At 30.5% G+C, this 26,806-nt stretch overlaps 5 protein-coding genes across 5 annotated transcripts; all 5 read left to right on the plus strand.

The window, feature by feature from the left end:
* The first annotated feature begins 315 nt into the window (after nucleotides 1-315).
* On the plus strand, nucleotides 316-968 carry B9d1 (B9 domain-containing protein 1). Its single transcript, XM_070647215.1, has 2 exons — nucleotides 316-559; nucleotides 631-968. Exons 1-2 carry the CDS (start codon nucleotides 316-318, stop codon nucleotides 966-968), a joined length of 582 nt encoding a protein of 193 aa, XP_070503316.1.
* A 94-nt stretch (nucleotides 969-1,062) lies between these two features.
* LOC139095751 (uncharacterized) lies at nucleotides 1,063-1,476 on the plus strand. Its single transcript, XM_070647216.1, has 2 exons — nucleotides 1,063-1,163; nucleotides 1,221-1,476. Exons 1-2 carry the CDS (start codon nucleotides 1,063-1,065, stop codon nucleotides 1,474-1,476), a joined length of 357 nt encoding a protein of 118 aa, XP_070503317.1.
* Nucleotides 1,477-4,407: 2,931 nt separating this feature from the next.
* Nucleotides 4,408-7,688, plus strand: LOC139096123 (rho guanine nucleotide exchange factor 12-like). Its single transcript, XM_070647760.1, has 8 exons — nucleotides 4,408-4,576; nucleotides 4,633-4,953; nucleotides 5,014-5,825; nucleotides 5,882-6,018; nucleotides 6,077-6,638; nucleotides 6,699-7,055; nucleotides 7,114-7,426; nucleotides 7,483-7,688. Exons 1-8 carry the CDS (start codon nucleotides 4,460-4,462, stop codon nucleotides 7,561-7,563), a joined length of 2,700 nt encoding a protein of 899 aa, XP_070503861.1. The 5' UTR covers nucleotides 4,408-4,459; the 3' UTR covers nucleotides 7,564-7,688.
* Nucleotides 7,689-15,372: 7,684 nt separating this feature from the next.
* On the plus strand, nucleotides 15,373-17,500 carry LOC139095752 (dynein regulatory complex protein 1 homolog). Its single transcript, XM_070647217.1, has 2 exons — nucleotides 15,373-17,165; nucleotides 17,230-17,500. Exons 1-2 carry the CDS (start codon nucleotides 15,373-15,375, stop codon nucleotides 17,498-17,500), a joined length of 2,064 nt encoding a protein of 687 aa, XP_070503318.1.
* A 2,194-nt stretch (nucleotides 17,501-19,694) lies between these two features.
* LOC139095791 (aminopeptidase N-like) lies at nucleotides 19,695-23,033 on the plus strand. Its single transcript, XM_070647259.1, has 6 exons — nucleotides 19,695-20,317; nucleotides 20,374-20,755; nucleotides 20,809-20,922; nucleotides 21,113-21,160; nucleotides 21,213-21,420; nucleotides 21,484-23,033. The coding sequence occupies exons 1-6, from the start codon at nucleotides 19,743-19,745 to the stop codon at nucleotides 22,959-22,961; spliced, it is 2,805 nt and encodes a 934-aa protein (XP_070503360.1). The 5' UTR covers nucleotides 19,695-19,742; the 3' UTR covers nucleotides 22,962-23,033.
* The last annotated feature ends 3,773 nt before the right edge of the window (nucleotides 23,034-26,806 follow it).

The raw sequence follows: 26,806 nt of genomic DNA on the forward strand, positions 1-26,806 counted from the left end.
ATGTTCATCACGTTTGAAGCCTTTTAAAGAAAACTTTCTGAATACAGGAGGTGGAAAAGACACGATACTCGGGCATTACTTGCTTCATAAAGGGAATAAGAATTCAAAAATGGAAATAAAGGAAAAGTACAACGTATCAACCATCGCAGTCCCTTCTTGTTCTTGTTGTCCAACGAGCCAGTTCATTTATTATAATAATCCATAAAAGTATAAAAATTAACAAGTTGAAATGAATTGTTATCTCCATAGCAACACGTCAACATAAACAATAAAGAATATCAGTTCAATTTTTAGTTCCAAAACAAAACGAGCAAAATGTCAATCGAGAATTTCTTTTATTTAAATATTGTTGGTGAAATTAAGTCAGTTAAATTCCCACTTGGACCATATGGAAGTGGAGTGTTTTGTCGATATGACATAGTTGCTGGAGATGATTGGGAAATAGTATCTGGAATAAAATCGGGTATAACACAATGTGCGAATGGCGGAAAAGAATCTGATGAAATTGTTTTTAATATGCCGATTGAGTGTACTTACAAGTCTACAAACATATTTGGGTGTATGTAAAAACTAAGCTGTTTAGTAATCAGTTCACATATTTTAAAAATAAATGTATTAATACAATTTCAGGGCCTCAAATCGTATTTAGCATATATGGTACAAACATATGGGGAACAGAAGTGAATTTAGGATATGCCAGAACACACGTTCCATGCTTTGCAACAAAAGAAGGAAAGAAATCGGATTTTACTGTACTCAAAGCACCCATAATTATCCCAAAGTCGACAAATATTTGGTCATCTTGTATCAACTTTATAACAGCACGCAATCCAGAACTTCGAGATCCCCCGAAAATTCTTAGTGACGGAACGAAAACGAAAAACTTATTTACATCGTCGTACGGTGAAGTAATCTCATCACTTTGTATAATCACTAAGGGAACCGATAAATTTGTTTACGACTTTTGAAGCTTAAAGTTTTTTCAATAAAATTTTTCTTATGTTAAGGAATTTGGTCGGAATTAGTTGTTTAGATTAATTTATATTTATTTCAGTAGTGCAAATGGAGGAAGATCGTAAGAAGAAGAAACGTCGTGTTAAAAATAAAGATGTTGATAATTATCCATGCAAACATGGAAAAAGATCAAAATCTGCAATACCCTAGTAAGTTTATCAGTATTTTTGTAAATGACAAATTTTATACTAATCCTTTTATGTTAGTGACCAAGTTTGCAAAAAAAGATATCACGAATCAGTTATGAAATACAATAAGCAGTTTTTATCTGAACTCGAATCATTGGAATGGATGCAACCAACGGCTTATGAACAGATTAGATTTCATCGACTTTTTGCCATAACCACTTTTTGGCCGCCGCTACACACTCGAAAAGAGATCGAATATACATTAAACATTCTTTATAAACCAAATCGTAAAGTTGCAAAGCGAGTAGAAGAATTATTAAAGAAGGAGTTTTAAAAGCAAAAGAAATGATTAAGGCTTTTCACGTTCACTTAATAAATATGTCATCAATTCTTTTTTATAACGTCCAAAAACGTTTTTTTTATCTTCACGAAATTGGCCAGTATTGAATAAAATGTTAAGAGCTCTTCAATTCAACATTGTGTTCTATAAAACTGACATGATGAATTGCTGGAAATAAAACTTACTGTATGTATTTTAGTAGTAGTATTAGATTTATGCACATGATTCAATTTTTAAATGCCAGGTGGTGGTTTATCAACCCCTCGATTTGACACAGTTATAGTGATTTTGAGGAATAGGAGTTTCGTTTTTCAGAACAATAGCAGCTAGATTAAATCAAAACAAAAAATGTGTCCTTTATGTAACCATCTATGTACGTTTTTGTATGTACAAAAATAATCACCACTATTTTTTTTTGAAAAATATCCACACGTGTTGAGTTCACATTATATATACATATAGTTAAAGATAAAAATAATATTATACATATAGTTAAAGATAAATCAACCCATATTGATAGTAAATGCAAATATTGTGTGAATGTTCTAACAATTGTGCGATTCAAAGTTCGTTATGCTATACAACTGTAGAAAATAGATGTAGAGATATAATATGACTAGCAATTTTTTTGTGGCATGTAATACTTATCATGTTATTTAACTCATTGATAAGATGATTTGAATTATCACACTTGATCATAATTGTTGTTCCTTGTTTAGCATAGTAATGTGTTTTCAGCAGATGTTTAATATTTTTTGCAGATAACTTTACAATTTTTAAACTCTTTTACATGTTTAAAGCAATTAGCAAATAATAATAAAGTACCTTTTCCTAAGAATATGAAACCCATAAAATTCTAGGTGTGTCGTGAGAAAAATCTAAAATGGAAGAGGAGCTAAAGTTTAAGTCTCAAAAGTGTCCAATAAACCAAAAAAATTGAGATACGAGTTAAACAGCAATCAGTTCCATATTGATAATTTGTGTGGTTTTTAAGCAAAATTCCATATGAAATGGATAAAGGCCAGCTGTATTAAGCTTAATGAAAACATTCATTCAGTCGAAATGTCTGGAATAAATTTTAGACCAACAGGGATGATTCTCTGACATGTTTGAACTACTAATATGTGCAATTAACGAAGACAACATACTTAAAGAATTGAGACTTCTAATTACAGTGAAGAAATCTTGAAGATTCAATCATCCGTACATGACAAATAATAATTCTATAGGTGGATTAGGATTTCTCATACAGCAGACAAAAGAAAGAAAGAATTTGGAATGTGGATATCTCCTGGTGTTCTCTTTCCATATTTCTCTTTATTTCAATTGATGCTTCCGACCACCGTGCAGAAATTCCGTTCTCATAATTCACCTGAAAAACATTCTTAAACTTCCAACATCCTACCTTAATCTCTTTTGTCATTTAAATAATCGAGTACCAAAGAAATCTCTATGTGTGTATATATATAGCATATAGTATATATCAAAAAAGTACAGAGAAAATATTTTCACATGTGAATTGTAGACAAAAAATTTTAGATGAAAACATCAAAACGATAAGTGTCGGTGAGTCTTTTTGCAAACAAATATTAAAAGAATGCCAATGTTTGTACGGCAGGTAATGGCTCTTTATTACTTTTCTTTTACTCTATACCTAGTTCTACATCCTGTCGTTCTCTTTTATTTGGATAAAGCATGAAAATTTATTTTATTCGCCAAAAACTTATTTAGGATGAATTTTTTTGTCTAGATTTTTTTAAGAATTTATTTGTTCATAAATATTAAATGGTAATAACGGGATTATCATATGAATTTGGAAAGAAAGAAATTTTCGCACGAGGACTCGAAAGGAATTTATGTTTGAATACTTTTTAAAGCATTTCAACACAAAAACCGTGTGAAATTTTACCTTTTATGGATTCCCTGAGTCAATTAGGAAGGATTATGATGGAAGGGCTTGTTGAATTTCTTCTTTTTAAAACAAAATTTCCTTATGGATGGGCTTTAAAAACGGAAACCAAAGATTATGTTAGTGAAATTGAGACATTCTTTTGGAAAACGATATATTTATATTTTTATATAATTTATGTCATTGCTCTTCTTCTTTATTCCTTTTATATATTTCAGAGACATTAAATGACCACCTTGGTTGATAATATTTAATTTAAAATTAATTAAAATCAACAAGATTCATAATACGAAGATATTCAGTTTTAAGCTGTCGATGTCAAATCTTATTTTTAATATGATATCAAGCGTGTATTATCATAAAGATTCTTGCTTATGCTGATTAGATAGAACTAAATTCTTAATATAATATAACGAGATAGAAGATTCTTTTTTTACGTTTAGAATCGACAGGATGTCATATTTAAAGATTTTTATTCGGACTTGATCTTGTATATTGCGGGCGAATCTATAAAATATGAGACATAAACGTTGATGAAAAGATTTTGTCCCTCTAAAAAATTTGCATGAGGATCTATAGAATATGCCTACAAAGATTATTGCCATGACTATAAAAAACCTGTTCACGCACATAAAACACACCTCATTAATGAACATTATACGCACTTTTACGCAACGTATAATGTTATCGAATCCTAACGATTAATTCTAGAGAAATTCTAATCATATAATTAATTAATCATTAATTAAAACACTACGGAATATGCAAAAATTTATGACATTTATTGAAATATTAAAAACCACAGTTATAAAATATGTACTTAATTTAAAATTTAACGTATTTTTGATATTTAAAACATTAAAGTGTAGTTAAGTTTACATAGTGTAAACAAAGTTTAAGAAGAGGTTATAATCTACACACAATAAATTAAAATTAATTAATAAATAATTGTAATGCATTAATTGTTTTGTACAAAATGAACATATCATGAAAATAATGAAAAGGAACGACAAAACTAGTAAGGAAATTCGAGATAATACATTTTGGAAGTTTTCATTAAAAAAATCAATGGAAAAAAAGTTTAAAAAAAATGCTGATAACAAAAAAATCAGCGAATTAATGAGTTATATACACCAGAATCACGAAGAAGATTCCTTAAAATCATCGGAGAGTGATAGTGAAAGTGTAAGTAAAAGTCTTAATAACATGTAAATGTTTTGTTAAGTCAAGTGCTATTTTAGGTCAGTAACAATTCAATAAAAGAAGATTCGGATGTTTCAACTAGTGAAGTTGGGATAATTGAGCATCAACTCAATATTATAGCATTTGAATCTGAAGACGAAATTCTTACCGATGATGAAGAAGCCTTTACATCATTTTCAAAGCTTAATTTGCCATGTAATGCTGCTCATTTAGCAGTGTTTATTAATTTTACAATTGTTCATTCGATTTCGGAATTTATTTTGTTCTATTTAATAACTAACTTGTATGCCAATGGAAATTTAAAAGATATGAAAAAGTGGGCGTATGAGATATATTCTAGTTTTCTCGCACCATTTGCAGTAAGTTATATTTTTATGATCATAATCTGGAGTTATTTTAACATTTATTCTCCTATATAGCATTTGAAAGTTTTAGATCCAATTGAGCATCAAACGACACTGAATGATATTGAAAAGAAGCTTAAGCAAATTTCTGATTATGATCCAGTGGATAATGTTACATCATCTTTTGATTTTGAGATGCTTCGTCTCTTACGTGATATTTTTGATAAAGCTAGATATGAGGTAGAAAAAACAATCGCAAAACAACTTAAAGAGTTCCAGAATAAAAGAAAAGCTGGATTAGAAACTATGTACGGTGGATCATCAACTGATTTAAAAGCTTCGAAGAAAAGTAAAAAAATGCAGCAAGTTGTTGTTGAAAAGAATTTGATGCCAAAATTACTTCAAATGTTAGAGGATTTAGATGAAAATAATGATCCAAATTGCGGAAAAAGATTATTAGTTTCAGCACTTTGTACTGTTATTCACAAAACATTTCATCCACGAACTACATATTTTGAACCTATCGATCAATTTGTCACTCAAGGAAACGCACTCAAAGTAGAAATGCCAGTAAAAGGACATCATTTGACGCCAAAAACTTGTTACGAAACAACTTGCTGTGACTTTTGTTCATATGTATTTTGGGGAATTTCTCCACAGGCTTATGAATGCAAATGTGGAATTAAAATCCACGAATCGTGTATTGAGAAAATTTCGGGAATCTGTGTTTTACACAAAGAAGAAAACGAAAGTGATCAAGAGTTGAATGATTCAAAAGATTCTTCAAAATTAATGGAACTTGTTCATAGAGCTATTGGCAATAGACGCATTGAAAATTACAAAAGATACAAAGGAGATCGCCCTAAATCTGATCCTGGTCTTTATAAGTAAACAAATATAAATTTAATCATTAATTTATGCTAATTCTTCTTAAATTGCTTAGTATTTCGAATAACAATCAACAAGCATCAGATTCTTCAGATGATGGGAATTTAGATGATAGTATATGGAGTACTGATGTGTCATTAGACTTTCAAATATTATCTGATGAAGAAAAGAAGCGAAGAAATGTCATAATGGGTAAATAAAGTTTTTAATGCCTCTTTATATAAAATAATATATTTTTTGTTTTGTTTAGAACTTTTTGAAACGGAAAGAAGACACGTTAAGACTTTGAAAGTTCTTCAAAATGTCTTTTATGAGCCATTAAAACGATCCAAATCGCTGTCATCCGAATTAGCCAATATGCTTTTTCCTCCGTCTTTTTTCCTCATTAAAGATTGGCATGCTTCATTTGAGACAATGTTGAAGAAAGAATGGCGAGAACAGCACGGAGTGTTATTAAAAATTGGAGATTGTCTGTCAATTTTTGAAGAGCCTTATGGGAATATTTTGAAGGAAAATGCAGCTTTGTTTTGTGCTGGTCAAAAAAAGGCCTTGGAAACGCTAAGAATAACAAGAATCAAAAATGAAACTTTACAAAGAGGTTTGATCAAAGCAGAATCACATAAGCGATGTAAGAGATTGCAGTTAAAAGATTTGATGCTATCAGTTTTGCAACGATTAACTAAATATCCACTTTTATTCGAGAGAATCCTTAAATATTCATCTGGAGCTGAGCACGATAAAATACAAAAAGTTTGTGAGACATCAAGAATGATCTTAAACTATGTCAATGAAGTCATAAAGTATTCAGAAGAGTAAGTTACAACTAGGCCAATGCTGTCCAAAATTTGAATAATCTTGTAAATTTTTTATAGATTGCAGTCAATTCAAATGAAGCTTGATAAAACATATCTGAAGGAAGCTCCAATAGAGTTCCGTAATCTTAACCTTACAGATTATAAATTAATTTTCGATGGATATGTAACGATGAAAAAATGTCCAAATATCCTAAGACTTCTTTTATTTGAAAATATGGTCGTAATTCTGCATAAACAAGAGGATAAATACATTTTAAAGCCCTTTGATAATATGAAACTTCCAATAGTCAAATTATATAGAACTATCATTAGATCGAATGCTATAGATAACAAATCGTTCTTCCTAATTAGTCAAACTGATCACGATTCTCAAATGCTAGAACTGATTGCTATGAGTGAAGCAGAATGTGTAAGGTAAGTTATTGGCTTATAGATGTCAGAATTTACTTATAATAATTAATTATTTTACTAGGTGGATCGAAAAAGTATCAGGAAGGATTGAAAAAATTAAGGAAAGAATGGCGCTTAAACGAAAACCATCAGCTGAATCAGCACAATCAATGCTGCGACAGGAATGTAATGTTAATTTACCAATTTTGAAACAATCAGACTTGGCAACAATCTCTCAAGCTCTTTATAAGCAAGCTCAGCATATTGAGGAATGGATAGAATCAACACAGAAGTGCTTAATTGCAGAGGATTCACAAAATTCTGAGAGTAATAAGAAAGACGACACAATATCAATTAGTTTAAGCACATTCAATAGTCTTATTTCTCAACTTACGGTAATTAGTGTATATTAATAATTAAAATGTCAGAATTAAGATAAATCAATTTTCAGATCAAAATTGCTGAACGTGATCACGAACGTGAGATCTATATGAGAGAAAATCAAAGATTGCGAGAACAAAAGAAGCTATAATGATTGATTGATTCGTTCATAGAATTGATTTTAGCTTCCTTTTCTTGCCTTATTTAATTAGTTAAGTTTATTATTGTTTTCATCATAGACAATCAGAATTAATTATTCTATTCTGATCAATTTATAATCCCAATTTTATGTATAAATTATGTTTCAAAAATATACAGCAGTACATCTGCTTTCGATTTAAAATCTGTCATGATTTTTGGCCAAATAAATTTCTAATTTTTCGATTTATGGAAATTTGTTTTGGTTCTAAAATTATTAACTCCATCAAGGACAGGAGAAGTCAGGTTTCTATGGATATTTATAACAATAATCAGAACATTATTATTTGAAATACCAAGAATTACTTTTATATACCTAAAAATATTGAGAGAAGACGGAAGAGTGCGAAGCCAAAGAAATGGAAATTTTTATGAAACTTGATTCGTTTAATCATTTTCATGGATTTATAGCATCGTCTTACTTTTGAATGTTGTAACATCTTTAAGTTAAAAGGTAGCAATTTGATTTCTTTTCACATATCTGACATTGAAGGAATGTTTTATTTTCTCAGCACACTAACATAAATTGAATCTCATTTTTCATCGTCTTTTAAAACCATCTCGGCGAGAAAAAACAGAAGAAATGGATTACATATGATTGTTAGAAGGAACAAATTTACTAAATTTGTTACTTACCCTTTCCATTTCAATTTTTTATTCTATCCTCTATCTTCCATACTCTCCGTAAAATTAATACTCATTATACTCATAAACCTTTAAAAACATTAGCATTAATCTTCCAGTAATGTTTGTATTAATTTTCTCAGGAATAAGAATTCCTTCTCAATTTTCACGGAATCATCCGCGAGATCTTTGAAATTATTTTGTTGTGAATAACATTTTACATTAAATAATTCATGTAGTCTTTATCAGAGTTATTAAGGATTTTCTTGTATCATACGCTTAAAAAAATTTTATGTTTTATTTTAATCACAGGCACTTGTAGCTGGCTTGCGTGTGAATAAAATCCGGTTTCTATATTTTATTTAATTTCTCTCATGAACGTCTCGCTTATTCACAGGTTCTGCGTTCTAATTTAAAATAAATATTTAATTCTCATACATGTAAGGCTCTTGCATCCATTTAATGATCCTTTTAAGATATCAAAAGTGTTGTTAGGTAAAATGACTATGTAGGTAAATTATTTAATTTCAAAAGCGCTCGTCCCGCTGCGTCATTAAAATTAAAATTTTGTTCTTCTTCTCTAAAATCTCTTAAAATCTACATGAAATGAAAGAAAAGTTAATGTAAGTGAGAAATATTGAGTCCTTTTTATGGCTTAGATTCCATCATAAAATTAGTTTTTTTGATGTGGAGGCAATAAATTTTTTTCTAAAGATTTTAAAGGATTACAGACAGAAAACATAAAACTAACAGAATTAAGAAAGAAAAAGGAAAGTTGATTAGATTTAAGGTTGTTGACTTTAAGGTATAAATAGATTCTTTTTGGATTGTTAAAACATAAATGAGGAACTGATGTAAATTTGATGGAGACTTTTAATGTTGAGAATGATTTTAATATGTATCTAGTAACGTCCAATCAGACTTTAGATTGTTAGTTATGAATGCTTAAACATTTCTAGAAACTCTCAGTTCCAATTTTAATTCAACTGGACTCAATGCTAGACGTTAAAAAAACGTTAAAAAATAGAAGAAGAAAGAATATGAACATTTAACATGACATTTAATGATTCAATTCAATTCAGTTAGCAGGACCCAACGTTTGGACGTCGGTGCTGCATTATGGTTGCAAGACCTGGCTGATGTTTCACCGCCCTTGGAATCCAGAAGGATAAAGGCGCCCTGGTGCTCCAAAAGCAACAATCCAAAACAGAGAATTTGTACAAGCTTTGTGATGTGGCTAGCAATAGAATCAGATGAAAATCCCTTTGTAATACTAATGACCTAGGCTCCAAGTCGGAGCATGGTACCAGTAACTCAGTAAGAAAATAAGTAAGTAAAACTTTTGAAATTTTGGTTCGGGGTAATATCGGGGATTGTTCAAATATTTGTAAACTTATTGGGATCTGGCTAAGAGCTGCCGGTCCGCAATTCCAGGATTTTATATGTACAGGCCTGAATTTTTCGAATGTAATTTAAATAAGATCTTGTCCAAAATAATTGTATTCAAACTTTTTTAAAATATAATCTTAATAGCTTGATTTTTCCATTTCGAAATTCTTATATCCTGAGGCTACAAAGATTTCATCCTGAATGTAACAAAAATAATTTAAAAATCTTTTACATAATTTTGAGATATCTATCGGAAATTGATGTAATTTTATAAATCGTCTCATTATATTATGCTTTGAAACTTTCCGGCTATGATTTAAAAACCTTTGGAATTTTTATAACTGATATTTTTTATTTTCATTGAGCGACTTTACTTGACGCACCCAAATTTAACGACTTGAGAAAATAAAAATGAGAATATCGCTCAAAAGAGTAATGTGAAAAGCAGGAAAGAATCAGTAAAATCACACCTATCCACTGAAGGTTTTCGAAGACAATTAAGAATATTGTTATGCACTGTGAGTTTTGTCTTTACCCGTCTTTACTTGACCGCACTTTCTTTATGTTATGATCAAATTCTTGAATGTTTTTAAGGGCGCAAAATAATTTGGAAAGGTCAATGAACTGATGTGTAGGAACCACGAAAATGTTTTGAATCAGTCGATTTCCTCCAAAAATACCTAGAAATACATTTATGGCTATAAATATATATATATGTCTTGTGAGGTTATTATCATGCCATTATAAAAAAAACATCAAATATTTAGCGAAATAAATAGCAAAGAAGAAGAGACGAAAAGGCTTCGAAAAATAAAAATTCTGAACTCAAGCAGAATGAAAAGCATATCAACGAGAACAAAATACAAAAAATTAAGATTCATGAAGGTATTTTTATGTTTCAAACCAACAAAACAATCACTGAAAAAAAAGGTTTTTTGCTGTTTTCTTTTGTTGATGCTCATTTTTATTTCATTCTCCACACAAAAACAGGTTTCAAAGAATCACTATGTTCTCGGTGTGGAGCCTTTGATTGTTGGTTGGATCTTGAAAGGGCAAACAATAGAGAAAACAGTAAGAGAGAAATTTATGCTAACGTCTTTTTAACGACGACGTGCCTTTTTCTTCATTCCCTCTACTCTTGTGGATGTTCTTATTGAAGCATAACAGTGATTATCATTGTGCTGTGACTGAATACGTATGCATACACGGAAAATTCATGAACTTGGCCCTGTAAGATACTCTACATTTACAATTTTAAAGCATAACTACTTGCTCGTCTTGGATGTGTTGTGGATGATTCCTACGAAAATTTAGCATCGATTTCAATTTATCATTCGGCATCATTGACAAACCGACAAAAGTATTATCATGTTTTTACCTCAGCAATAGACACAAAATAAAATAAAAAAATATTTAAATTTTCTATCCCCTGCTGTAAATTTTCATTTCCTTCTGTATGATCTAACACCGCATAATTGTTTAGTTTGTTCTCTGCAAAAATACATGAACTAAGGAATTACACAGCATAATTTCGTATATAATTAATATTAATGATTGCATTTATTATTCTACAAAAAAATAGAAAGATTTACATTCAGCGGTTACGGTTGAAAAAACGTATATTCTATACCTTCAAAGGAATTCTTTCATAGTGTTGATTACATTTCACAATAAGTGAATAGCTTAAAAAATGTTCTAAGAAAATTTCCATAAGAACAACATATATGACATTTTTTAAGGAACAACAATGCACTTTCTTCCTTTATTTATTTTCTTTTGACCAAAAAAAAGTTCAAAGCAAGAAATGGTCAATCGATCATGAAGATAAAGGACTCTTTTTTTCTACCTAATTATAGATTTTTGAACAACAACCACAAAAGCATTTAATTTTTAAAAGGACAACAACTTTCTATGGACATAGGTCGTACTTTTAACACACTAGACTATGAATACTAAATCAATCATTATATTTTTTATGCTCAAATAGTTTGGTTCAAAGGATTGAAAGCAAAAGGTGTCTAACCACGCTTTGTATTAAATTCTCTATTCAGCTACGATATGTGTATAATTTACTAAGAATAAGAAATGTTTCAAGAATTGAATTCCTGTAATAGCCTTTTAACCAGAGCTTTATACAAAATCTGAGTCTACTTTGAGCTCTGCTTTCAACAGTTTATCATTGGGAGTGCAGTAGGTAGGGGCTTACAGAAAAAGTTAATTATAAATTGATATTTTTCATATTGTCATGTAAACCCCGATCGCTTAGTGATTAAAGCATTCTACAGGACATAGGTTATTAGCACGTTTTACAATTTGCTTACTAATTTCGCTAGCCGTACAGATCAGTTGTGATCCATGGTCTCCCTAGATGTCACCTGAAACTGGTCCTATCGTTGGCTGTCGCTTGCCAATTTCCAAAACCAATTCCAAGCCTGTCTCTGTCAACAGCTTCCTTCAATGAATTTTACACGTTTTACAGTGCAGTAAATATTAATAAATCTATAAGACACGGAAACAGCGGTCAAACCTATCCATTCATGGTTTAATTCACTACATCAACTAACCGAACGATACGGCTTCAATACAAAGTTTGCATTTAAATCATTGACGGGATGTGGTTTCTCGAAAAACTTTAGATTATTAAGAACAGCAAATGAGCATAAATTGTAGCACATACATTATTACAGTTTACAAGTAACGAGAGATCTTTGTAGAAAGATTACATAAATATAAAACAAAAAGTTCTGAAAAGCACAGAAAAATTTTGTCAGCATCTTTAATCTCCTTTTTTTTTTAATTCTTCCGCAAGAAATTTATTTGAGTTCAAAATTTTTTAGTTAATTAAATGAAAATGTTTATGATGAATGAATAAGAAGAAGATTAAAAAATTCCTTTAAGATCCACAGGCTCTGAATTTTAATTAATTCCAATTTACGATAAGAATTTCGTTCTTTCTGATATTTTTTTCTTGTCTCAAATAATAATAATAAAAAAATTTGCATAGAAATTGAAGCTTTGCAGAATTTTAATTAGCTGCGAATTCTGAAAACATTCACTGAGTTTATTTACTGACTCATTCTGATGGCATAGACCGATAATGACGAAAATGCGTGTAGAGACATTGATAAAATATTTTAGTGCGTATTCGACAGAACTAGACTATACGACACACTTTTTATGCGTTTTAGATCATTAGACATTTGATTTGAATAAAATTTCAATTAGGCTTTGCCTTTTTTGGGTACGAAATTGTGTCAACTTTTATTTTCAATCAGACAAACTCAATTCTAAATGCGTATAGATCGATGGACGAATTTTGAACGATTGATTGATTGAATTGAATATTCAGTGATATTGGATATATGATATTGAAGTCAAGTACTTGAATTGTATGAGCCATTGAGTAATAGGATCAGAGCTGACTTTGTTGTCGGGGTCGTTTATGAATAATGTCTAAAGCAGTTAGCTACACATAAAATTCGTTTCAAGTGCCATGAAACGTATGTCGTGTGCAGTTTCGGTTGAGGCTTACCATCAAGGCGTGTGGAAGAACTTCTTACTGCTCATTTTTATCAAAAAATATCAAAAATTTCGCTTTCTTTTTCATCCATATTTTAATTTTGATCGTTTTGAATGCGAAGCTATTCATGGATTCAATGAACTCGAATTTTAAGGAATTAGAATATCCATTAAAATTAGAATTTTTACGTTTTTTGATTCAATCGCCTCGTTTGACTGATTCCAACCTGAATTGAATTTAAAGAAGTAAGTCTCCCTGTTTTTAATGGCATATTTGGATAGAACTGCTGTTGAAATACAGGAAAATTATAATGCAATTTAACGATAAAAGGGCTGTCACATGATTTAATTAAACAGAGTATTACAAGAGCAATCTTAAAAATTATCATTCTGGTCTGACAAGATCATCAGATCTGTCTTACCATTTACTTACCAAATTTTCCGTTGAAATGTCATGAAATCATTTTTTTTTCTTCTCTCTCACTCAGCATAAAAAATAATGTTTATGTAGTAACAGTTTTTTTTATAAACATGAAGAAAAAAAAAGAAATCCATTCTTTTATATCCCTCAGCATTTTTTTTGTCTTATTCTCTGTATCTTCATAATCATTGCAATATTGTTTTATGAGACGACAAAAAATAAATAATAAGGAACACATGAGATGTGTCTCATGAATAATTTTATTTTTGTTTAATTTTTAATAAGAGCGATATGTATGCAAGAGGCATTATGATGCTCTCATTCATTCATTTTTTATGTTAAATGAAAATATTCCTTTAATTTTATGCACTTAGAGGTACTTTTTTTCATTGTAAGGGATTTTTTTTTTGTTAAAGCTGTTCTTATTTTAATTAAATGAATGAACAAAAAAGTAGAAAAAGAAGTTCAATAAACTTCGTTTTCTTCAAATTCGTGGGAATTCAAAGAAACATGATAGTCACATTTCTAACAGAAAGTAAAAAATAAAAATAAACGTCATATGGCACCGACAACTGACCAATTTATACATATTTGTCAAAAAATATCATCGTTTAGCATTTATTGTTATATGTATGTAATATAAGAACTGGCGCAATTCCCATGAAATATGTCTGAAATTCACTTATCATGTAATTCTATGGTGTTTCCTTAAAAATTTCACGGAATTTCCTTTGAAAGTGTATTTATGAATGAATTTCTTTGTATCTGATTTCATAAGTTGGAGAAATTTGAGGTGATCGCACTGCACTACAGAAATAGAAATAAAAACACAAGACATAATAATGTAAAGAAAATCCGTTAAAATGCAAACAATGCTGGTGATTAGTTCCAATTCATAATTGAAATGCATTGAACCCACATAAACAGCAAATTGCGACTCAAAATACATAAACGCACGAGTATATATATATATATAGCATCGCACACCCCTTCTGCATACATACAAATACGTCATTCGAACGATGAAGGGAGATTCCTGTTTTACAAAACAATAAAGCACCACCATAAAGCACTTACATTACAAACGTTGAATGCTGGAAATTTTGCAGCTGGTGTCTTTATCATATTTATATATAAATTTAATTTTGCCTTTTATAACGCATCTTGTTTCATAGCTAACATATCACACGTGAGGATGAAACAGCTCTTCGAATGATATATAGAACGATGAATAAACAACATTAACATTTGAATCACTACATGATACACACAAATCATAAATTTCATTTTAATCAATTTCGTTACATAAATGTTGAGTTAGTAAAAAAAAATTAAAACCTTTCTCATCGTATCCAACAGTGAAAAGGGTTTTAACTCAGCATATAATTAATTATTAAGTAATGAAAACAAAGAACTAAGAAAATGTTGAACCTAATTATGATGATGATGGAAAAAATGGAATCTCCTACACAAAACTGAGTTATATAACGTTGAAGCCAGACATTGATCAGTTTATAGTCTAAATAATTTGCTAGACATTCACAATTTCGAGGGGTTGAAAAAGTTCGTTATCAATCGATAAATTCACCATACGTTCATGTTCTCTAAGCAACCATAGAAATTATTTATATTGTAAAAATATTATCCTTTGGTAAAATTTATTCACTATAGTGAATATCACTCGCGGTTTTAGGACATTGACAACTAAAATACTTTTGTTGTAATCTATTGGAAAGTTTTATTATAATATATAAAAAATAAAAGGGTTGTAAATTGAAAAAGCAAAAAAAGGAAAATAAAAATTTCAGAATGGAAGCAGAGTCTGAAGCAGACACGAACGAAAGTGAGGAGACAAAAGTTCCCATAATGAAGCGAATTGTAGAATCTGCGATTTTAGATGAGAAACGGCAATCATTTATTCAAGAATTTTTAAAAAGAAAGGATGAAATGCCAAAATTAGTGACAGAAGTGTATGAAGAAGATAAAATTGGAATAGAAAAGCAATTAGAAGATAGTGATAAAGTGATTTCTGAACTGGTTCAAAATGGAACTGATGCGATTACAAATATTCGTTTGGCGAATGATCGTCGTGAGGTTCAAAGAAGAATGCGTGAAGCTGAATTACGATACATTCTGCTCAATGATCTTCAGCGAGAGTCACAGTCGTCCACTGCAAAATTCGAGGAAATTTCTCAAAAATGGCCACCAGTTGGTGATGATGTTGATCCGATGTCTATTCATGAAGGTCTTCAGAGACAAAAGGACAGGATTAATGAGCTAATTGGTCGTAAAATGTCCATAATTGATGAATGTCGTGAAGAATTGAATTCAGCTGATACTCGATATTTACAAGATCTTGACAAATATAATAATGATATCAGCTGCTTAGTCGAAAGAATTGATAAGCAAATGGAAGTAATGAAACGTACATATCGTGAGCATTTGGATATACTTGAGAAGACAATTGAGAATGAACGAAAGATTTTCCAAATTATTACTACAAAGAAATGGGAAACAATGTATGAAAAACGTGAAGCAAATGAAGAAATGAGAATGAAACGTGAAGCAGAAAAGTCAGAATATTACCTCCAAGAAATACAGCGTATTCAGTTAGAACACGAGGAGCTAATTCGAGCTACAAAAATTAAACTTGAAAATGATAACCAAACATTGGAAATAGAAGTACAGAAACTTAAACGCAATATCATGCTGAATTCTGAGAAGCTCGATTATAATTTTCAAGTTCTAAAGAAACGTGAGGATGAAAATGTTATGGTTAGAAATCAACAAAAGCGTCGTCTTTCAAAGCTCGCCGATACAATTGTTTCATTGAAACGGAAATTAAAGGAAGCCAAATCGACATGTATAGTTGAGACGAAAAAGTTTACAGCTGACATAATGAAATTGCATGCCAAGATTCTTGATTTAGAGCGAAAAAGTGATCTTTTTGCTGAACAAAATAATAAAAAATTTATGACAGTTTGGGATATGAATTTCAAAGAATGCGAAGATGCATTAAATCAGGTATTAAAAATTGATAGAATGTTATGGGAACAGCAATTAGGAATTGAATGGGAGGATCCAAATATCAATATTGTCAGAAAAGAAGATTTAATTTCGTACAAGGCTGCAATTGAGACTCTTAAAGGAAGCTTGTGTGAAGATATTGATGAATCTCAGTCAATTGTACCCATAAATTTTGAAACAATCCAAAGAACTCGTGACCAAGAGCTAATGGAACAAAAGCTTTTACGAATTATTTTTCGAGCAATTGCTGACAATTCCGGTTTTTTGATCGAAAGTAAATTAAAGCATCTTTTAACGCCATATACAAGAACTGAACAAACATTAGTTAATCTCGATGCTGTCTTCAATGCTTTAGGAATTTATAAGTCTGAAGAAATTGATTTTATTAAAAGTTACTTTATTCCATTTACAAGATGCATAAAATGTGCAACAAATCCATTCAGTGAAGGATATCCAGAGAAAATACCATTGGAATGTCTTGGAGATGATCACGAGTTGGAGATAACGACATTTGATGTTTACAAAGCATTAGTTCAATTCACAAAAGATCACGAGACATCACTTGACAAATTAATGTACATAAGATGTGATTACTTCCTATAAAAACGTATATGCTAATCTTTTTTAATCATTTTACAGGCCTAAGGAGAATATTTCGTCAAGAATGAGTAAAACTAAATCTACCATAACTCGATTGATTGAAGAAAAAGATGTGGAAGCATGTTTCGAGTCATTCGTATTTCCACCAGAGCGTGAAAAATTATGGGGTGTCCTTGAAGATGGTCTTCAACGTTATCTGAAAGTACTTAGGGAACGCGAAACTCTCGAAAATGAGTGCGAATTTCTTCGTAAACAAAATTTGGAACTAAATCATCTGTTACAAAAATTCGTTCCTGACTCATTCAACTGAAGCATATTCCTATTATCATATATATAAATATAAATAAAAAACTGCTCTAACGGCAATGTCTGATTGTGTTGGTTTTTGCTTCATAAATCTTTTCATATTGCTTGTGTAGGACATCAAATATTTTGATATGATTTGTGTCACATTTCTATTTGCTATCATTTCAGTTTTCAAAATATTATGTATACATATTCTCTCACATCATTACATGCTAATAAATACAATGTAGATTTTGAGAACGTTAGGTCAATGCCAATTTAAAAATTCAATTTACGTGTTGATTTGACACAATTTTTTCATCTTCTTATTTTAAAGCAAATTCATTGAAAAATCAAAACTGTTTACTTCCGAAAATTTAACTAATCTTATCTCTCGACTGGTTTATATGCCTTTAAGTAACCATTAGCTTCACTACACCTACGCGTTAAAGTATCATGTTGCAAGAGGAATAAGTAAAAACAAAAGATCATGCGAAGAGGATAAAAAACTTTAAGTATGAAGGCAGTGAAGATAAAAATTTCTAGTCAGTAAATTTCACACGATCCAGGAATTAATAATAAGAAGAGTTAATTTCAATGATCACTAAAACACTTTGTATTCAATGAACATCAAGCTCATTTGACCTCCAGCAGTGAAAATTGTAAATAAAATTAAGAACGCTGGTTGTTGCTTAATAAAATGCTCTGTGATCTCTCATAAATATTTCTGCATGTGGCAGTGATGATGTCATTTGAACTAAATCGTTTCCTTTTCTTTTTCTCTCCCATGATCATAATATTTTTATCAACATTTTATTCCAACTTAGTTCTGAAATTTCATTCTAGTCTAAAATATCATGAATGATTGTCAATCAGGTTTCCTGCAACTATGTATATACTTAAGCCACACAAATCGCTTTAGTTATTGCCTAAGTAAATGCTTTTTATGAATAGACGAATGTGATAAGACATGAATATAAATATAAATATAAATATGAAGTGGTTTCTTTCCATTCTGAAAGATTTACCGGCAAAAACCGGAATGAAAATTTTGGCGCCAAAACAAATACACTTACAATAAAGTATCTTAAGAATGTATATTATACAGTCAATTTCTTTGAATACTTACACATGTGATGTGAATTATCGCGAAATCAAATTCAAAATAGACCCACACATAACTAATGTCTTCTTATTGCCCATTTAACGAATTTCACTTCTTATTCTTCGAAAGGAGTTCTCTTGAATGGAATAATTATCAAGTAGATATAATTTGATCAAAATAATAATTGGATTCAAATAAAAATAAAGAATCTGAGAAATTATTTCTTATTCGCTAAAATGAAGCAATAATAACTGGTTAAGAAAATGATATCAATGAATACATGAATTAAGTATTATTTTTAAGACACATGTATTCATTCAGACATTCCAGGGCAAAATAAACATATGTTGGTTTATTAAAGACCAAGACACAGAAGATGAAATTCTTTTTACTTTCAGTTTCGTTGATTTCAGTTTTTTGTAATTATTAGCAATTCTGTTTGCTGATTTAACAAGATATTGGACTTATGACAAGATATTTATTTGAGATTTGATTCGCATCATCATGATCAGCATAGAGTCCAATTTTTCATGCTTATCCATTTAGTCGATTATGAAATCGACGTCATTGTACAATTGTTGAGGAGTTAAAACAACAATGCTTACTTTCAAATAAATATAACTAGAGAACTTCCTTACGGATTTAAGAAAGGATGATTTTTATTGTTTGAAGCTATAAAGCAAACTAAAATATTTATATGAAGGGGTCAACAACTAAAAAAGGGAAAATCAACTAATTGAAGTTGCAAATATAATTTGAATATTAAACGACCGTTGAAATATTCTTAGTAGCAACTCTTTAGATGTTTATTTTCCCGTTGTTTCCACGTTGATTTGAAACTTCACAATTGAAGTCAAAAATATTTAGATCAAGCTCTTCAATTACTAAGTTAGTTTCTTAAACTTTACAGAATAATTCTGATGAATTCACAAGTAGACAAAATCTTTTCGACATTACTGCTGATAGTCAAAGATTAAAAATTATCTGGGTAATTCACGTATCAGAAAACAATTCGACACTAAGAAGAAGTTTATCTTATTTCTAGCCTTTATCAAGTATTGATAAGGAAAACTAAGGAAATGGTATAAATATAAATTTGCAATCTTACTCAATTGTAATTAAGTGTTCGAAGTTGAAGCATTGAAAAAGCAAATACTTCGGGATGCGGTTAAAATTTATTCTGCTAATTAATATATTCATTATTTATCATGTTAGTGCTGGTCCTAAAGTGAAACTTAATCGATTTAATGAAGACGGTTTTAATTTGGATGATGTCGTAATTCCAAAATTCACTCCAAGTGCTTTATCATTTCGATTACCAAATAACACAGTGCCTATTCATTATGACATTTCTTTGTTAACTGATATACATCTTGGAAACTTTGATTTTTTCGGAACTGTTACAATTGACATAAGAGTACTTGAAGCAACTGAGACCATTACCGTTCACTACCGTCAATCAACAATAGCCAGTATTGATTTACTCGATTTCAATGGCAGACTAATTGAATCAAACGTAAATTATGAACAAATAGAAGAAGTTGAATTTTTGGTGATTAAGCCACGAGCAACGTTGCTCGAGTTTCATCAATATAAGGTTGTTATTCGATATCGTGCATTATTAAGAACAGATGACTATGGATTTTATCGAGCAAGTTATCTCAATGAAGAAGGAAAGAGAATTTGGGTTGCAACAACACAATTCCAAGCAACAGATGCAAGACATGCATTTCCATGGTAAGTTCCTAAGTAAATGTGCTTTTAATCAAAAATAAAATTGTTATTATCAAAAGTTATGATGAACCACAAATCAGAACATCCTTTGATATCAGAATTCGTCATCATCAAAGATATATGGCAGTCTCAAATATGCCTGTTGAATCAATTACACCTGGTCCAATCAATGGTTATGTAGTTACTAAATTTCAACGAGTTTCATCAATGCAAACTTATTTAGTTGCATTTACTGTGAGTGACTATATTTATGACGAAGATGCAACTGTCGTACCTCCTCAAAGAGTCTACGCAAAACCACAATCAATTCATAATAATGAAGCAGAACTTGCTTTAAGAGTTAGTCCTGAACTTATGCTGACTTCTGAAAAACATTTTGGAATTAATTATACTTTTCCAAAAATGGATCAAATTGCTATTACTGACTTTGATGCTGGAGCTGTAAGAATCATAATTCTATATGTTTCTTTTAATAAAATTTATGTCATTTACAGATGGAAAACTGGGGACTTGTCTCTTATAGAGAAATACTTCTACTCTTTGATCCATTAATTAGGACCACAAGAAATAAGGAATTCATCATTACTATAATAGCACATGAATTTTTGGTTTGTATTTATTTTTATCACATACCTTTCAATGACGAAAACCACTTGAAAATGATAACATACGCGTACGAGACTTAAAAAGCTAAAGATACGTAACTATCTCAACTTCCTTATCTTAAAAAATCAAAATTGCGCGCAAATTATTTATTACAGAGGAAGTCTGATAATCAAATAATCTATTTATTTTTAGCATCAATGGATTGGAAACATTGTCTGTCCTGAATGGTGGACATACTTGGTAAATATTAAATTAATTATTATTGAAGTGTAGCTTACATCTCTTTTTTTAGTGGATAAATGAAGGTTTTGCAACTTTATACGAGCACTTTTTGCCTCATTTTACTTATCCAGAAGAAAGATACGATGACTTATTCTTAGTTGATGTGATGCACCCTGTCTTACAAGTCGATGCTAATCCAAATATTCGAGCAATGTCCCACTATGTCGAGGATCCAGTATCAATTGATCTTCTTTTTGATTGGGTCGCTTACAATAAAGGTAAATTTCTCCAAAATGTAGACGTGATATTGTAATACAGACTTTGTTTACTTTTTCTAATAGCTGGAAGTGTGCTTCATACATTCATGCATGCTTTTGGTGCATCCGTTTGGCAGACTGGAGAACGTAACTTCATCAATGATCGCTTTGATAATTTTGCAAATCCAGGGCATCTTTATGCAGCTATTCAGCGCAGCGTTGACGCAAATCCAAGCTCTGTTTCTATTGATGTAGCGTCATTAATGAGAACATGGGAGAATCAAGCTGGATTTCCTGTTGTCACTCTTTCTCAAGTTGTTGGAGGATTTTTAGTTACTCAAGAAAGATTCTTTTATGATAGATTTGAAACGTCTACAAACCTTTGGTCAATTCCACTCAATTATGCTACCGCTTCAGTTCCTGATTTTTCATCAACATTAGCATATGAATTTTGGGAAGTTGGTAGAACATACACATTCCAAAACTCGTCTATGAGTAAAATGTTTAATCAAGGAGATTGGATTATTTTAAATATCCAACAAGCATATTATTATCGAGTCAACTATGATTTAGAGTTGTGGAGTCGAATTATCAATCAATTGAATTTAGACTATGAAGTAATTCATGTAAGGAATAGAGTTCAACTTATTGATGACGCTTTTCATTTGGCAAGAGGTGAACGAGTACATTTTGGAATCATTTTTGAATTGATGAACTATATGTGGCAAGAAGTTGACTACTTCCCATGGGTAGCTGCTAATCGTGCAAAAACTTCTCTTAATCGTTGGTTAATAAGCTCAAGTGTTTATTCACAATATCAAGGATTTGTTAGACACAATACTGCTAGATATTTTAATAAACTTGGAGTTGAGTTCCGGGATAATGAACTACATATTGATCGCTATGGAAGATCTTTAGTCATATCATTAGCATGTGGGGCACAATTGGAAGAATGTCTTAGAGAAACAAATAATGAATTGGTAGCATTTCTTGAAAATGGTAAAAGAATAGCTCCTGAATATGTGCAATTAATTTACTGTAATGGAATGCGTACTGCGAATGTTCTTCATTTCCTTGCAATGAAAAATCGTTTATTCCAAACTTATGATTCTGCAGAAAGAACAAGAATGATTGCTGGTTTAGGATGTACACAAAATACAGATTTGCTCTTTAGCTTCCTTAATACTGCTCTTCTTCCCGGTATTGAATTGTCAACAGCAGAAAAAAACAGAATTCTATCTCAATCAGCTTCAAATGGAGAACACGCAGTTCGAGTAATGATGACATTTATTAGAGAAAACTTTGAGGCAATGTCTCAAATAAGTGCAAATACTGTTAACAATGCTCTTACAAATGTTGCAATGTACATCGGTTCACAAGAACTTTTTAGAGAATTTGAGGATTTGATTATAGATCTCGTTCATAGTGGAGGTATAACAATACCTCAATTTGGTCATTTAAGAGAATTGGCGAGAGAAAACTTAAATTGGCAACGAGATTATCTTGATCATGTAGCAGATTTTTTCAACACGTGGGAACCGCAAAATTCTAATAATTTCTAGATATTTTTTGTGTATATCTCCTGATTAAACCATTAAAATAATAAAATCGATAAAAAAAATTCTGATTAGTAAGTCCATTATTAAGCAATTTTTCATAAAAGGGTCATAACTTCTCCCATCCATACGCGAGCTAATTCATTTATTATTTCTCTTACATAAACATCAGCTTCACTTTCACTAAGGATGTCTAATTTGCATAAATCATTTCATTGTCATAACAATCTCACGTTCTATTTTGTTGAAGCATCCTTAACTGGTCCATTTACTTTAATGCTGAATCAACTAATTAACTTTAAAAAAGAAGGGACATTAAGACCAAATAAAAGTGGCCTTAAGTCATAAAGGACTTTCACCGTCAAAGAATGCACTCATCTTATAAATTTAGACAGATTTATATACTTTCTGTACCCCTTTTTAAGATAAACATGTCTGTTAACTGCTGAATATAAAGATATTTCTTCTTTTTTTATCGCTGTGAATTATGGAACGGCTATACAAAATTTCTCATATCATGCATACATTGACAATAATTATTGTACATCTGAGAAATTATTTTGAGTAATTTATCTAATGTTTTCTTGAAACTTGATAATCAAATGGGGTTGAGGAACAAAAGACAATTTCTTGTTGTCCTGTTCAGGAATTTTTTTTCTTTTCTAAAGATTAGTTCTAATACCCCTTAGCCTAGATATTAGTCCTTTTTATATAAATATGCGTTATACTTTTATGGGAATAGATGCTTTGTATTCTAATGTGATGGGACAGAAATTAGTTTGAGAATAGAAAGGGAATGAATGTAATGAAGGGCTTTCCTGACGGAACCAGAAGAATTCATGTGCGAATAATGTTACCGTTGGAATTAGTTTCCATACAGCATATCTATGAGAACGCATATATTTCAAGGAGTTCAAAAATGTATCTTCCAATTGCAATTTTTGAAGAATCGCACAGTAATTCTCATCCGCACAAGGTTAATGACACTGTCCATTTCTTTAAAAACAAAAGCATAAAAACATAAAAAAATGTTGCACGATAATAAAGAGCAAGAAGAAAAGTATGCGAATTCAATTATGCTCCACTCTTTGATGTGTTCAGCATAAAAGTCACATAAGAAAGGAAATCAAAACAGGTTTTGAAGGAAAGAAAAAGAAGAAATTATTCGATGCGATTATTATGCAATCCTTATGTAGTGTTGGACTTCATATGTATACAATATCAGAATTCTCGAAAGAATTTTTAAACAGTATATTTGTAGTAACAATAAAAAAGGTAATTTGAAGCCTTCATGGTGGAGTTAAAATATAATCCATCAGCTATTGTCTGACTCCAGCATGAAATATGATTTTTGATTTTTCATCTTACAAGCCTTCCTTTCTTGAAGAGATGATGATTCCTTGAAAAATATTCAGATGAACAATAAACAGTGACTTGTTAAATTTTTGTAACCGTTGATGTTTTTCTTCAACTTATGTTTTATCAATCTTCTTTAATTTCGTCTTAAGGTCCATCCTAGAATAATAAATAGAAATAAATTCCATAAAGAGAAGCGCCTTAAAATACAATTGAATATACCAAACTTTATAAATAAAAAGGAATATGTTATTGTTAGTGCATGTCCTTTTTATCTTCGTCACCCAATCAATTTGACTTGATCTTCCATTCCCATTCAGATTTCTATGAAAAAAGAATTGAATCAATCAAAGCATATTATGCAATGGAATATTTTTCGTGGAAGAAATATGAAGATATCCCTTCAAAACCTCTTAAGCGCTTTACATCATTAATTATGCTCAACTGATTTCTATTTTCTAAATACATATCTCTATATTTGATTTCAGATCTTGAATTTTGGAAACTCAACATATAATAAATTAAAATGTTAAAAAGATTGAAAATTTTAATCACGATACCTTTCGAAGGGTCTCATGGTGGGGCTTCTGGAATTGCTAATTAGATTTGTAAATTTTGGGAATTTAAATATTCACACGTTTTTTTACACTAAACGAAGGAAGCATTTTTGACTTGTACCTTCCGATCAATGAACTTTATTTGAAAAATTATTGGAAACCCGTCTTTCACATATTGAAATTTTGTCACTACGGTGACTGCTAGCAGTATGCATAGAACCAAGTGGGTGCTATTAGGCAAAATTTTGTTGTTTTCGCCAAGTGGCGGTCACTTGGTTCTAAGTCGCTTGGTCGCTATCGCAACTACCTTTCAACATATGTGATGATCGGAAAAAATACTTAAGTTATAGGAAATTTTTAGTTCCTACTTTTAAAAATGCTAAGACTTATTGTGAGTAAGAGTATAAAAGGATTAGATATTCCTTCAATTTTTGAATGATAAAAAAGGACTTAAAACTGTTCGTAATGGAATTAAATGTGTGATTTATTGTGCTACATATATGTATAAAATAGCTCTAGTGTATTTTTATATAATAGTTAACAGGTAAGCATTGAGTAAATTGAAAAACCATAATGTGTTGGATGGCCTCACGTTTTTAATAGCAGCAAAAGGGTTTTTTTTCTTTCTTTAAAAGTTATTTCTGTAATTTCTCTATATCTTTTCATTGCTTGCGGTCATAAATTTTCAAAAGTATGTATGTTCTGAGGCAACTCTATGGTGATTTCTGTATTTCTTTCATTAAAACATTCCTTCAACCGAAACAACAATAAACCCTCATGAATGTATACATACATAATTATATACGTACAAATATAGCAAGAAACATCGTCCACTCTCAGAAAAAGAAGTTAAAAAGAAAGAAAAAATAAAATAAAGCAAGAAGAACCATCAAAAGAAAACGTTTTACAGCGGACCATTTACATATCAGTAAGAAAAGTATGTTTCACAAAAAGGCTTTCTTACCACCATATATTCTCCTCTATAAAGGTGTTTGTATTTTTTTGATGTTCATTTCATTCTATATCGTCTATAAAACAGGTTTGATGTTATGTAAAGATTTCATGTGGAGCCTTTACTTGCTCCTTAAACAAATCACTATTCTTATTCCTTAGTGAAACAAATCAAATATAAATCGATATGTATGCCAATGACTTATTTATGTGAATAACTTCACATGATGTGTAAAGATTGTAACATGATTATCTGATAAGGAATTGAGACATTGATACACTTTAATTTGCTTGTTAAAAAGGTTATTTGGCGCGCAAATTTTTATGCCATAAATGCCATATACAAAATTCTGTATGCATAATTACATCCATAATCACTTTATTGTTGGCCATTTTTTGAACAATTTTCCTGTCGAATGGTTTCTCTTGAAAAGTATAAAACAGGTAAGAAAAAAATATTTTGTTAAAAAAAGGTAGCAAGAATCTTTTTGTAGTTGTAGGTGATCTATTGTATGCCGTTTTTTTTATTGTTTTCTGGCTTGTGCCAAAACAGGATTCGAATTGGAGGCACACCTGATGAATTATAGGTTTCAGATTTTGACAATAAGAAGAATTTGTGGTTAGAATATTTTAAGATTTACAAATAAGACCCATTTTCTGTGTTTCTTCTATTGCTTTTTTTAAAATCTCTGTAACAAATCTATTAGCATCCATCAGTTAAACATAGACTTCGCGCCAAAAATTCAGAAGCAATTAAATATCCACTTGGATTTCGTTTTTGACAAGAAACCATAAAATTTATGTCATTTGTCATATGGCAGTTCATAACTTTTTGCATAAATTACTTTAAAACCTCCCTTGAGGCACCATACAATCCTCTTTTAAGCAATGAACAACATCCGGAATTTTGCGTTGCTCTAATGGATCAGTTTACATTTTAAAAAATTAAAAAGACTGGCTGCATAGTCGGCGATTCATTTTTACAAG

Source organism: Chironomus tepperi, unplaced genomic scaffold (assembly GCF_022539635.2).
Source record: "Chironomus tepperi strain 1889 unplaced genomic scaffold, CSIRO-AGI_Ctep_v1 contig_376, whole genome shotgun sequence".
NCBI classification, from domain to species: domain Eukaryota; kingdom Metazoa; phylum Arthropoda; class Insecta; order Diptera; family Chironomidae; genus Chironomus; species Chironomus tepperi.

What these genes read in the sequence shown, in the direction of transcription:
- LOC139095752 (XM_070647217.1), top strand. Translation starts at nt 15,373, where the DNA reads ATGGAAGCAGAGTCTGAAGCAGACACGAACGAAAGTGAGGAGACAAAA. An exon ending in ACATCACTTGACAAATTAAT is followed by an intron (nt 17,166 to 17,229) that starts GTACATAAGATG and finishes ATCATTTTACAG; the next exon opens with GCCTAAGGAGAATATTTCGT.
- LOC139096123 (XM_070647760.1), top strand. Translation starts at nt 4,460, where the DNA reads ATGGAAAAAAAGTTTAAAAAAAATGCTGATAACAAAAAAATCAGCGAA. An exon ending in GTTTTCTCGCACCATTTGCA is followed by an intron (nt 4,954 to 5,013) that starts GTAAGTTATATT and finishes TCTCCTATATAG; the next exon opens with CATTTGAAAGTTTTAGATCC. An exon ending in TCTGATCCTGGTCTTTATAA is followed by an intron (nt 5,826 to 5,881) that starts GTAAACAAATAT and finishes TAAATTGCTTAG; the next exon opens with TATTTCGAATAACAATCAAC.
- LOC139095751 (XM_070647216.1), top strand. Translation starts at nt 1,063, where the DNA reads ATGGAGGAAGATCGTAAGAAGAAGAAACGTCGTGTTAAAAATAAAGAT. An exon ending in TCAAAATCTGCAATACCCTA is followed by an intron (nt 1,164 to 1,220) that starts GTAAGTTTATCA and finishes CTTTTATGTTAG; the next exon opens with TGACCAAGTTTGCAAAAAAA.
- B9d1 (XM_070647215.1), top strand. Translation starts at nt 316, where the DNA reads ATGTCAATCGAGAATTTCTTTTATTTAAATATTGTTGGTGAAATTAAG. An exon ending in GTCTACAAACATATTTGGGT is followed by an intron (nt 560 to 630) that starts GTATGTAAAAAC and finishes ATACAATTTCAG; the next exon opens with GGCCTCAAATCGTATTTAGC.
- LOC139095791 (XM_070647259.1), top strand. Translation starts at nt 19,743, where the DNA reads ATGCGGTTAAAATTTATTCTGCTAATTAATATATTCATTATTTATCAT. An exon ending in GCAAGACATGCATTTCCATG is followed by an intron (nt 20,318 to 20,373) that starts GTAAGTTCCTAA and finishes TATTATCAAAAG; the next exon opens with TTATGATGAACCACAAATCA. An exon ending in TAATAGCACATGAATTTTTG is followed by an intron (nt 20,923 to 21,112) that starts GTTTGTATTTAT and finishes ATTTATTTTTAG; the next exon opens with CATCAATGGATTGGAAACAT.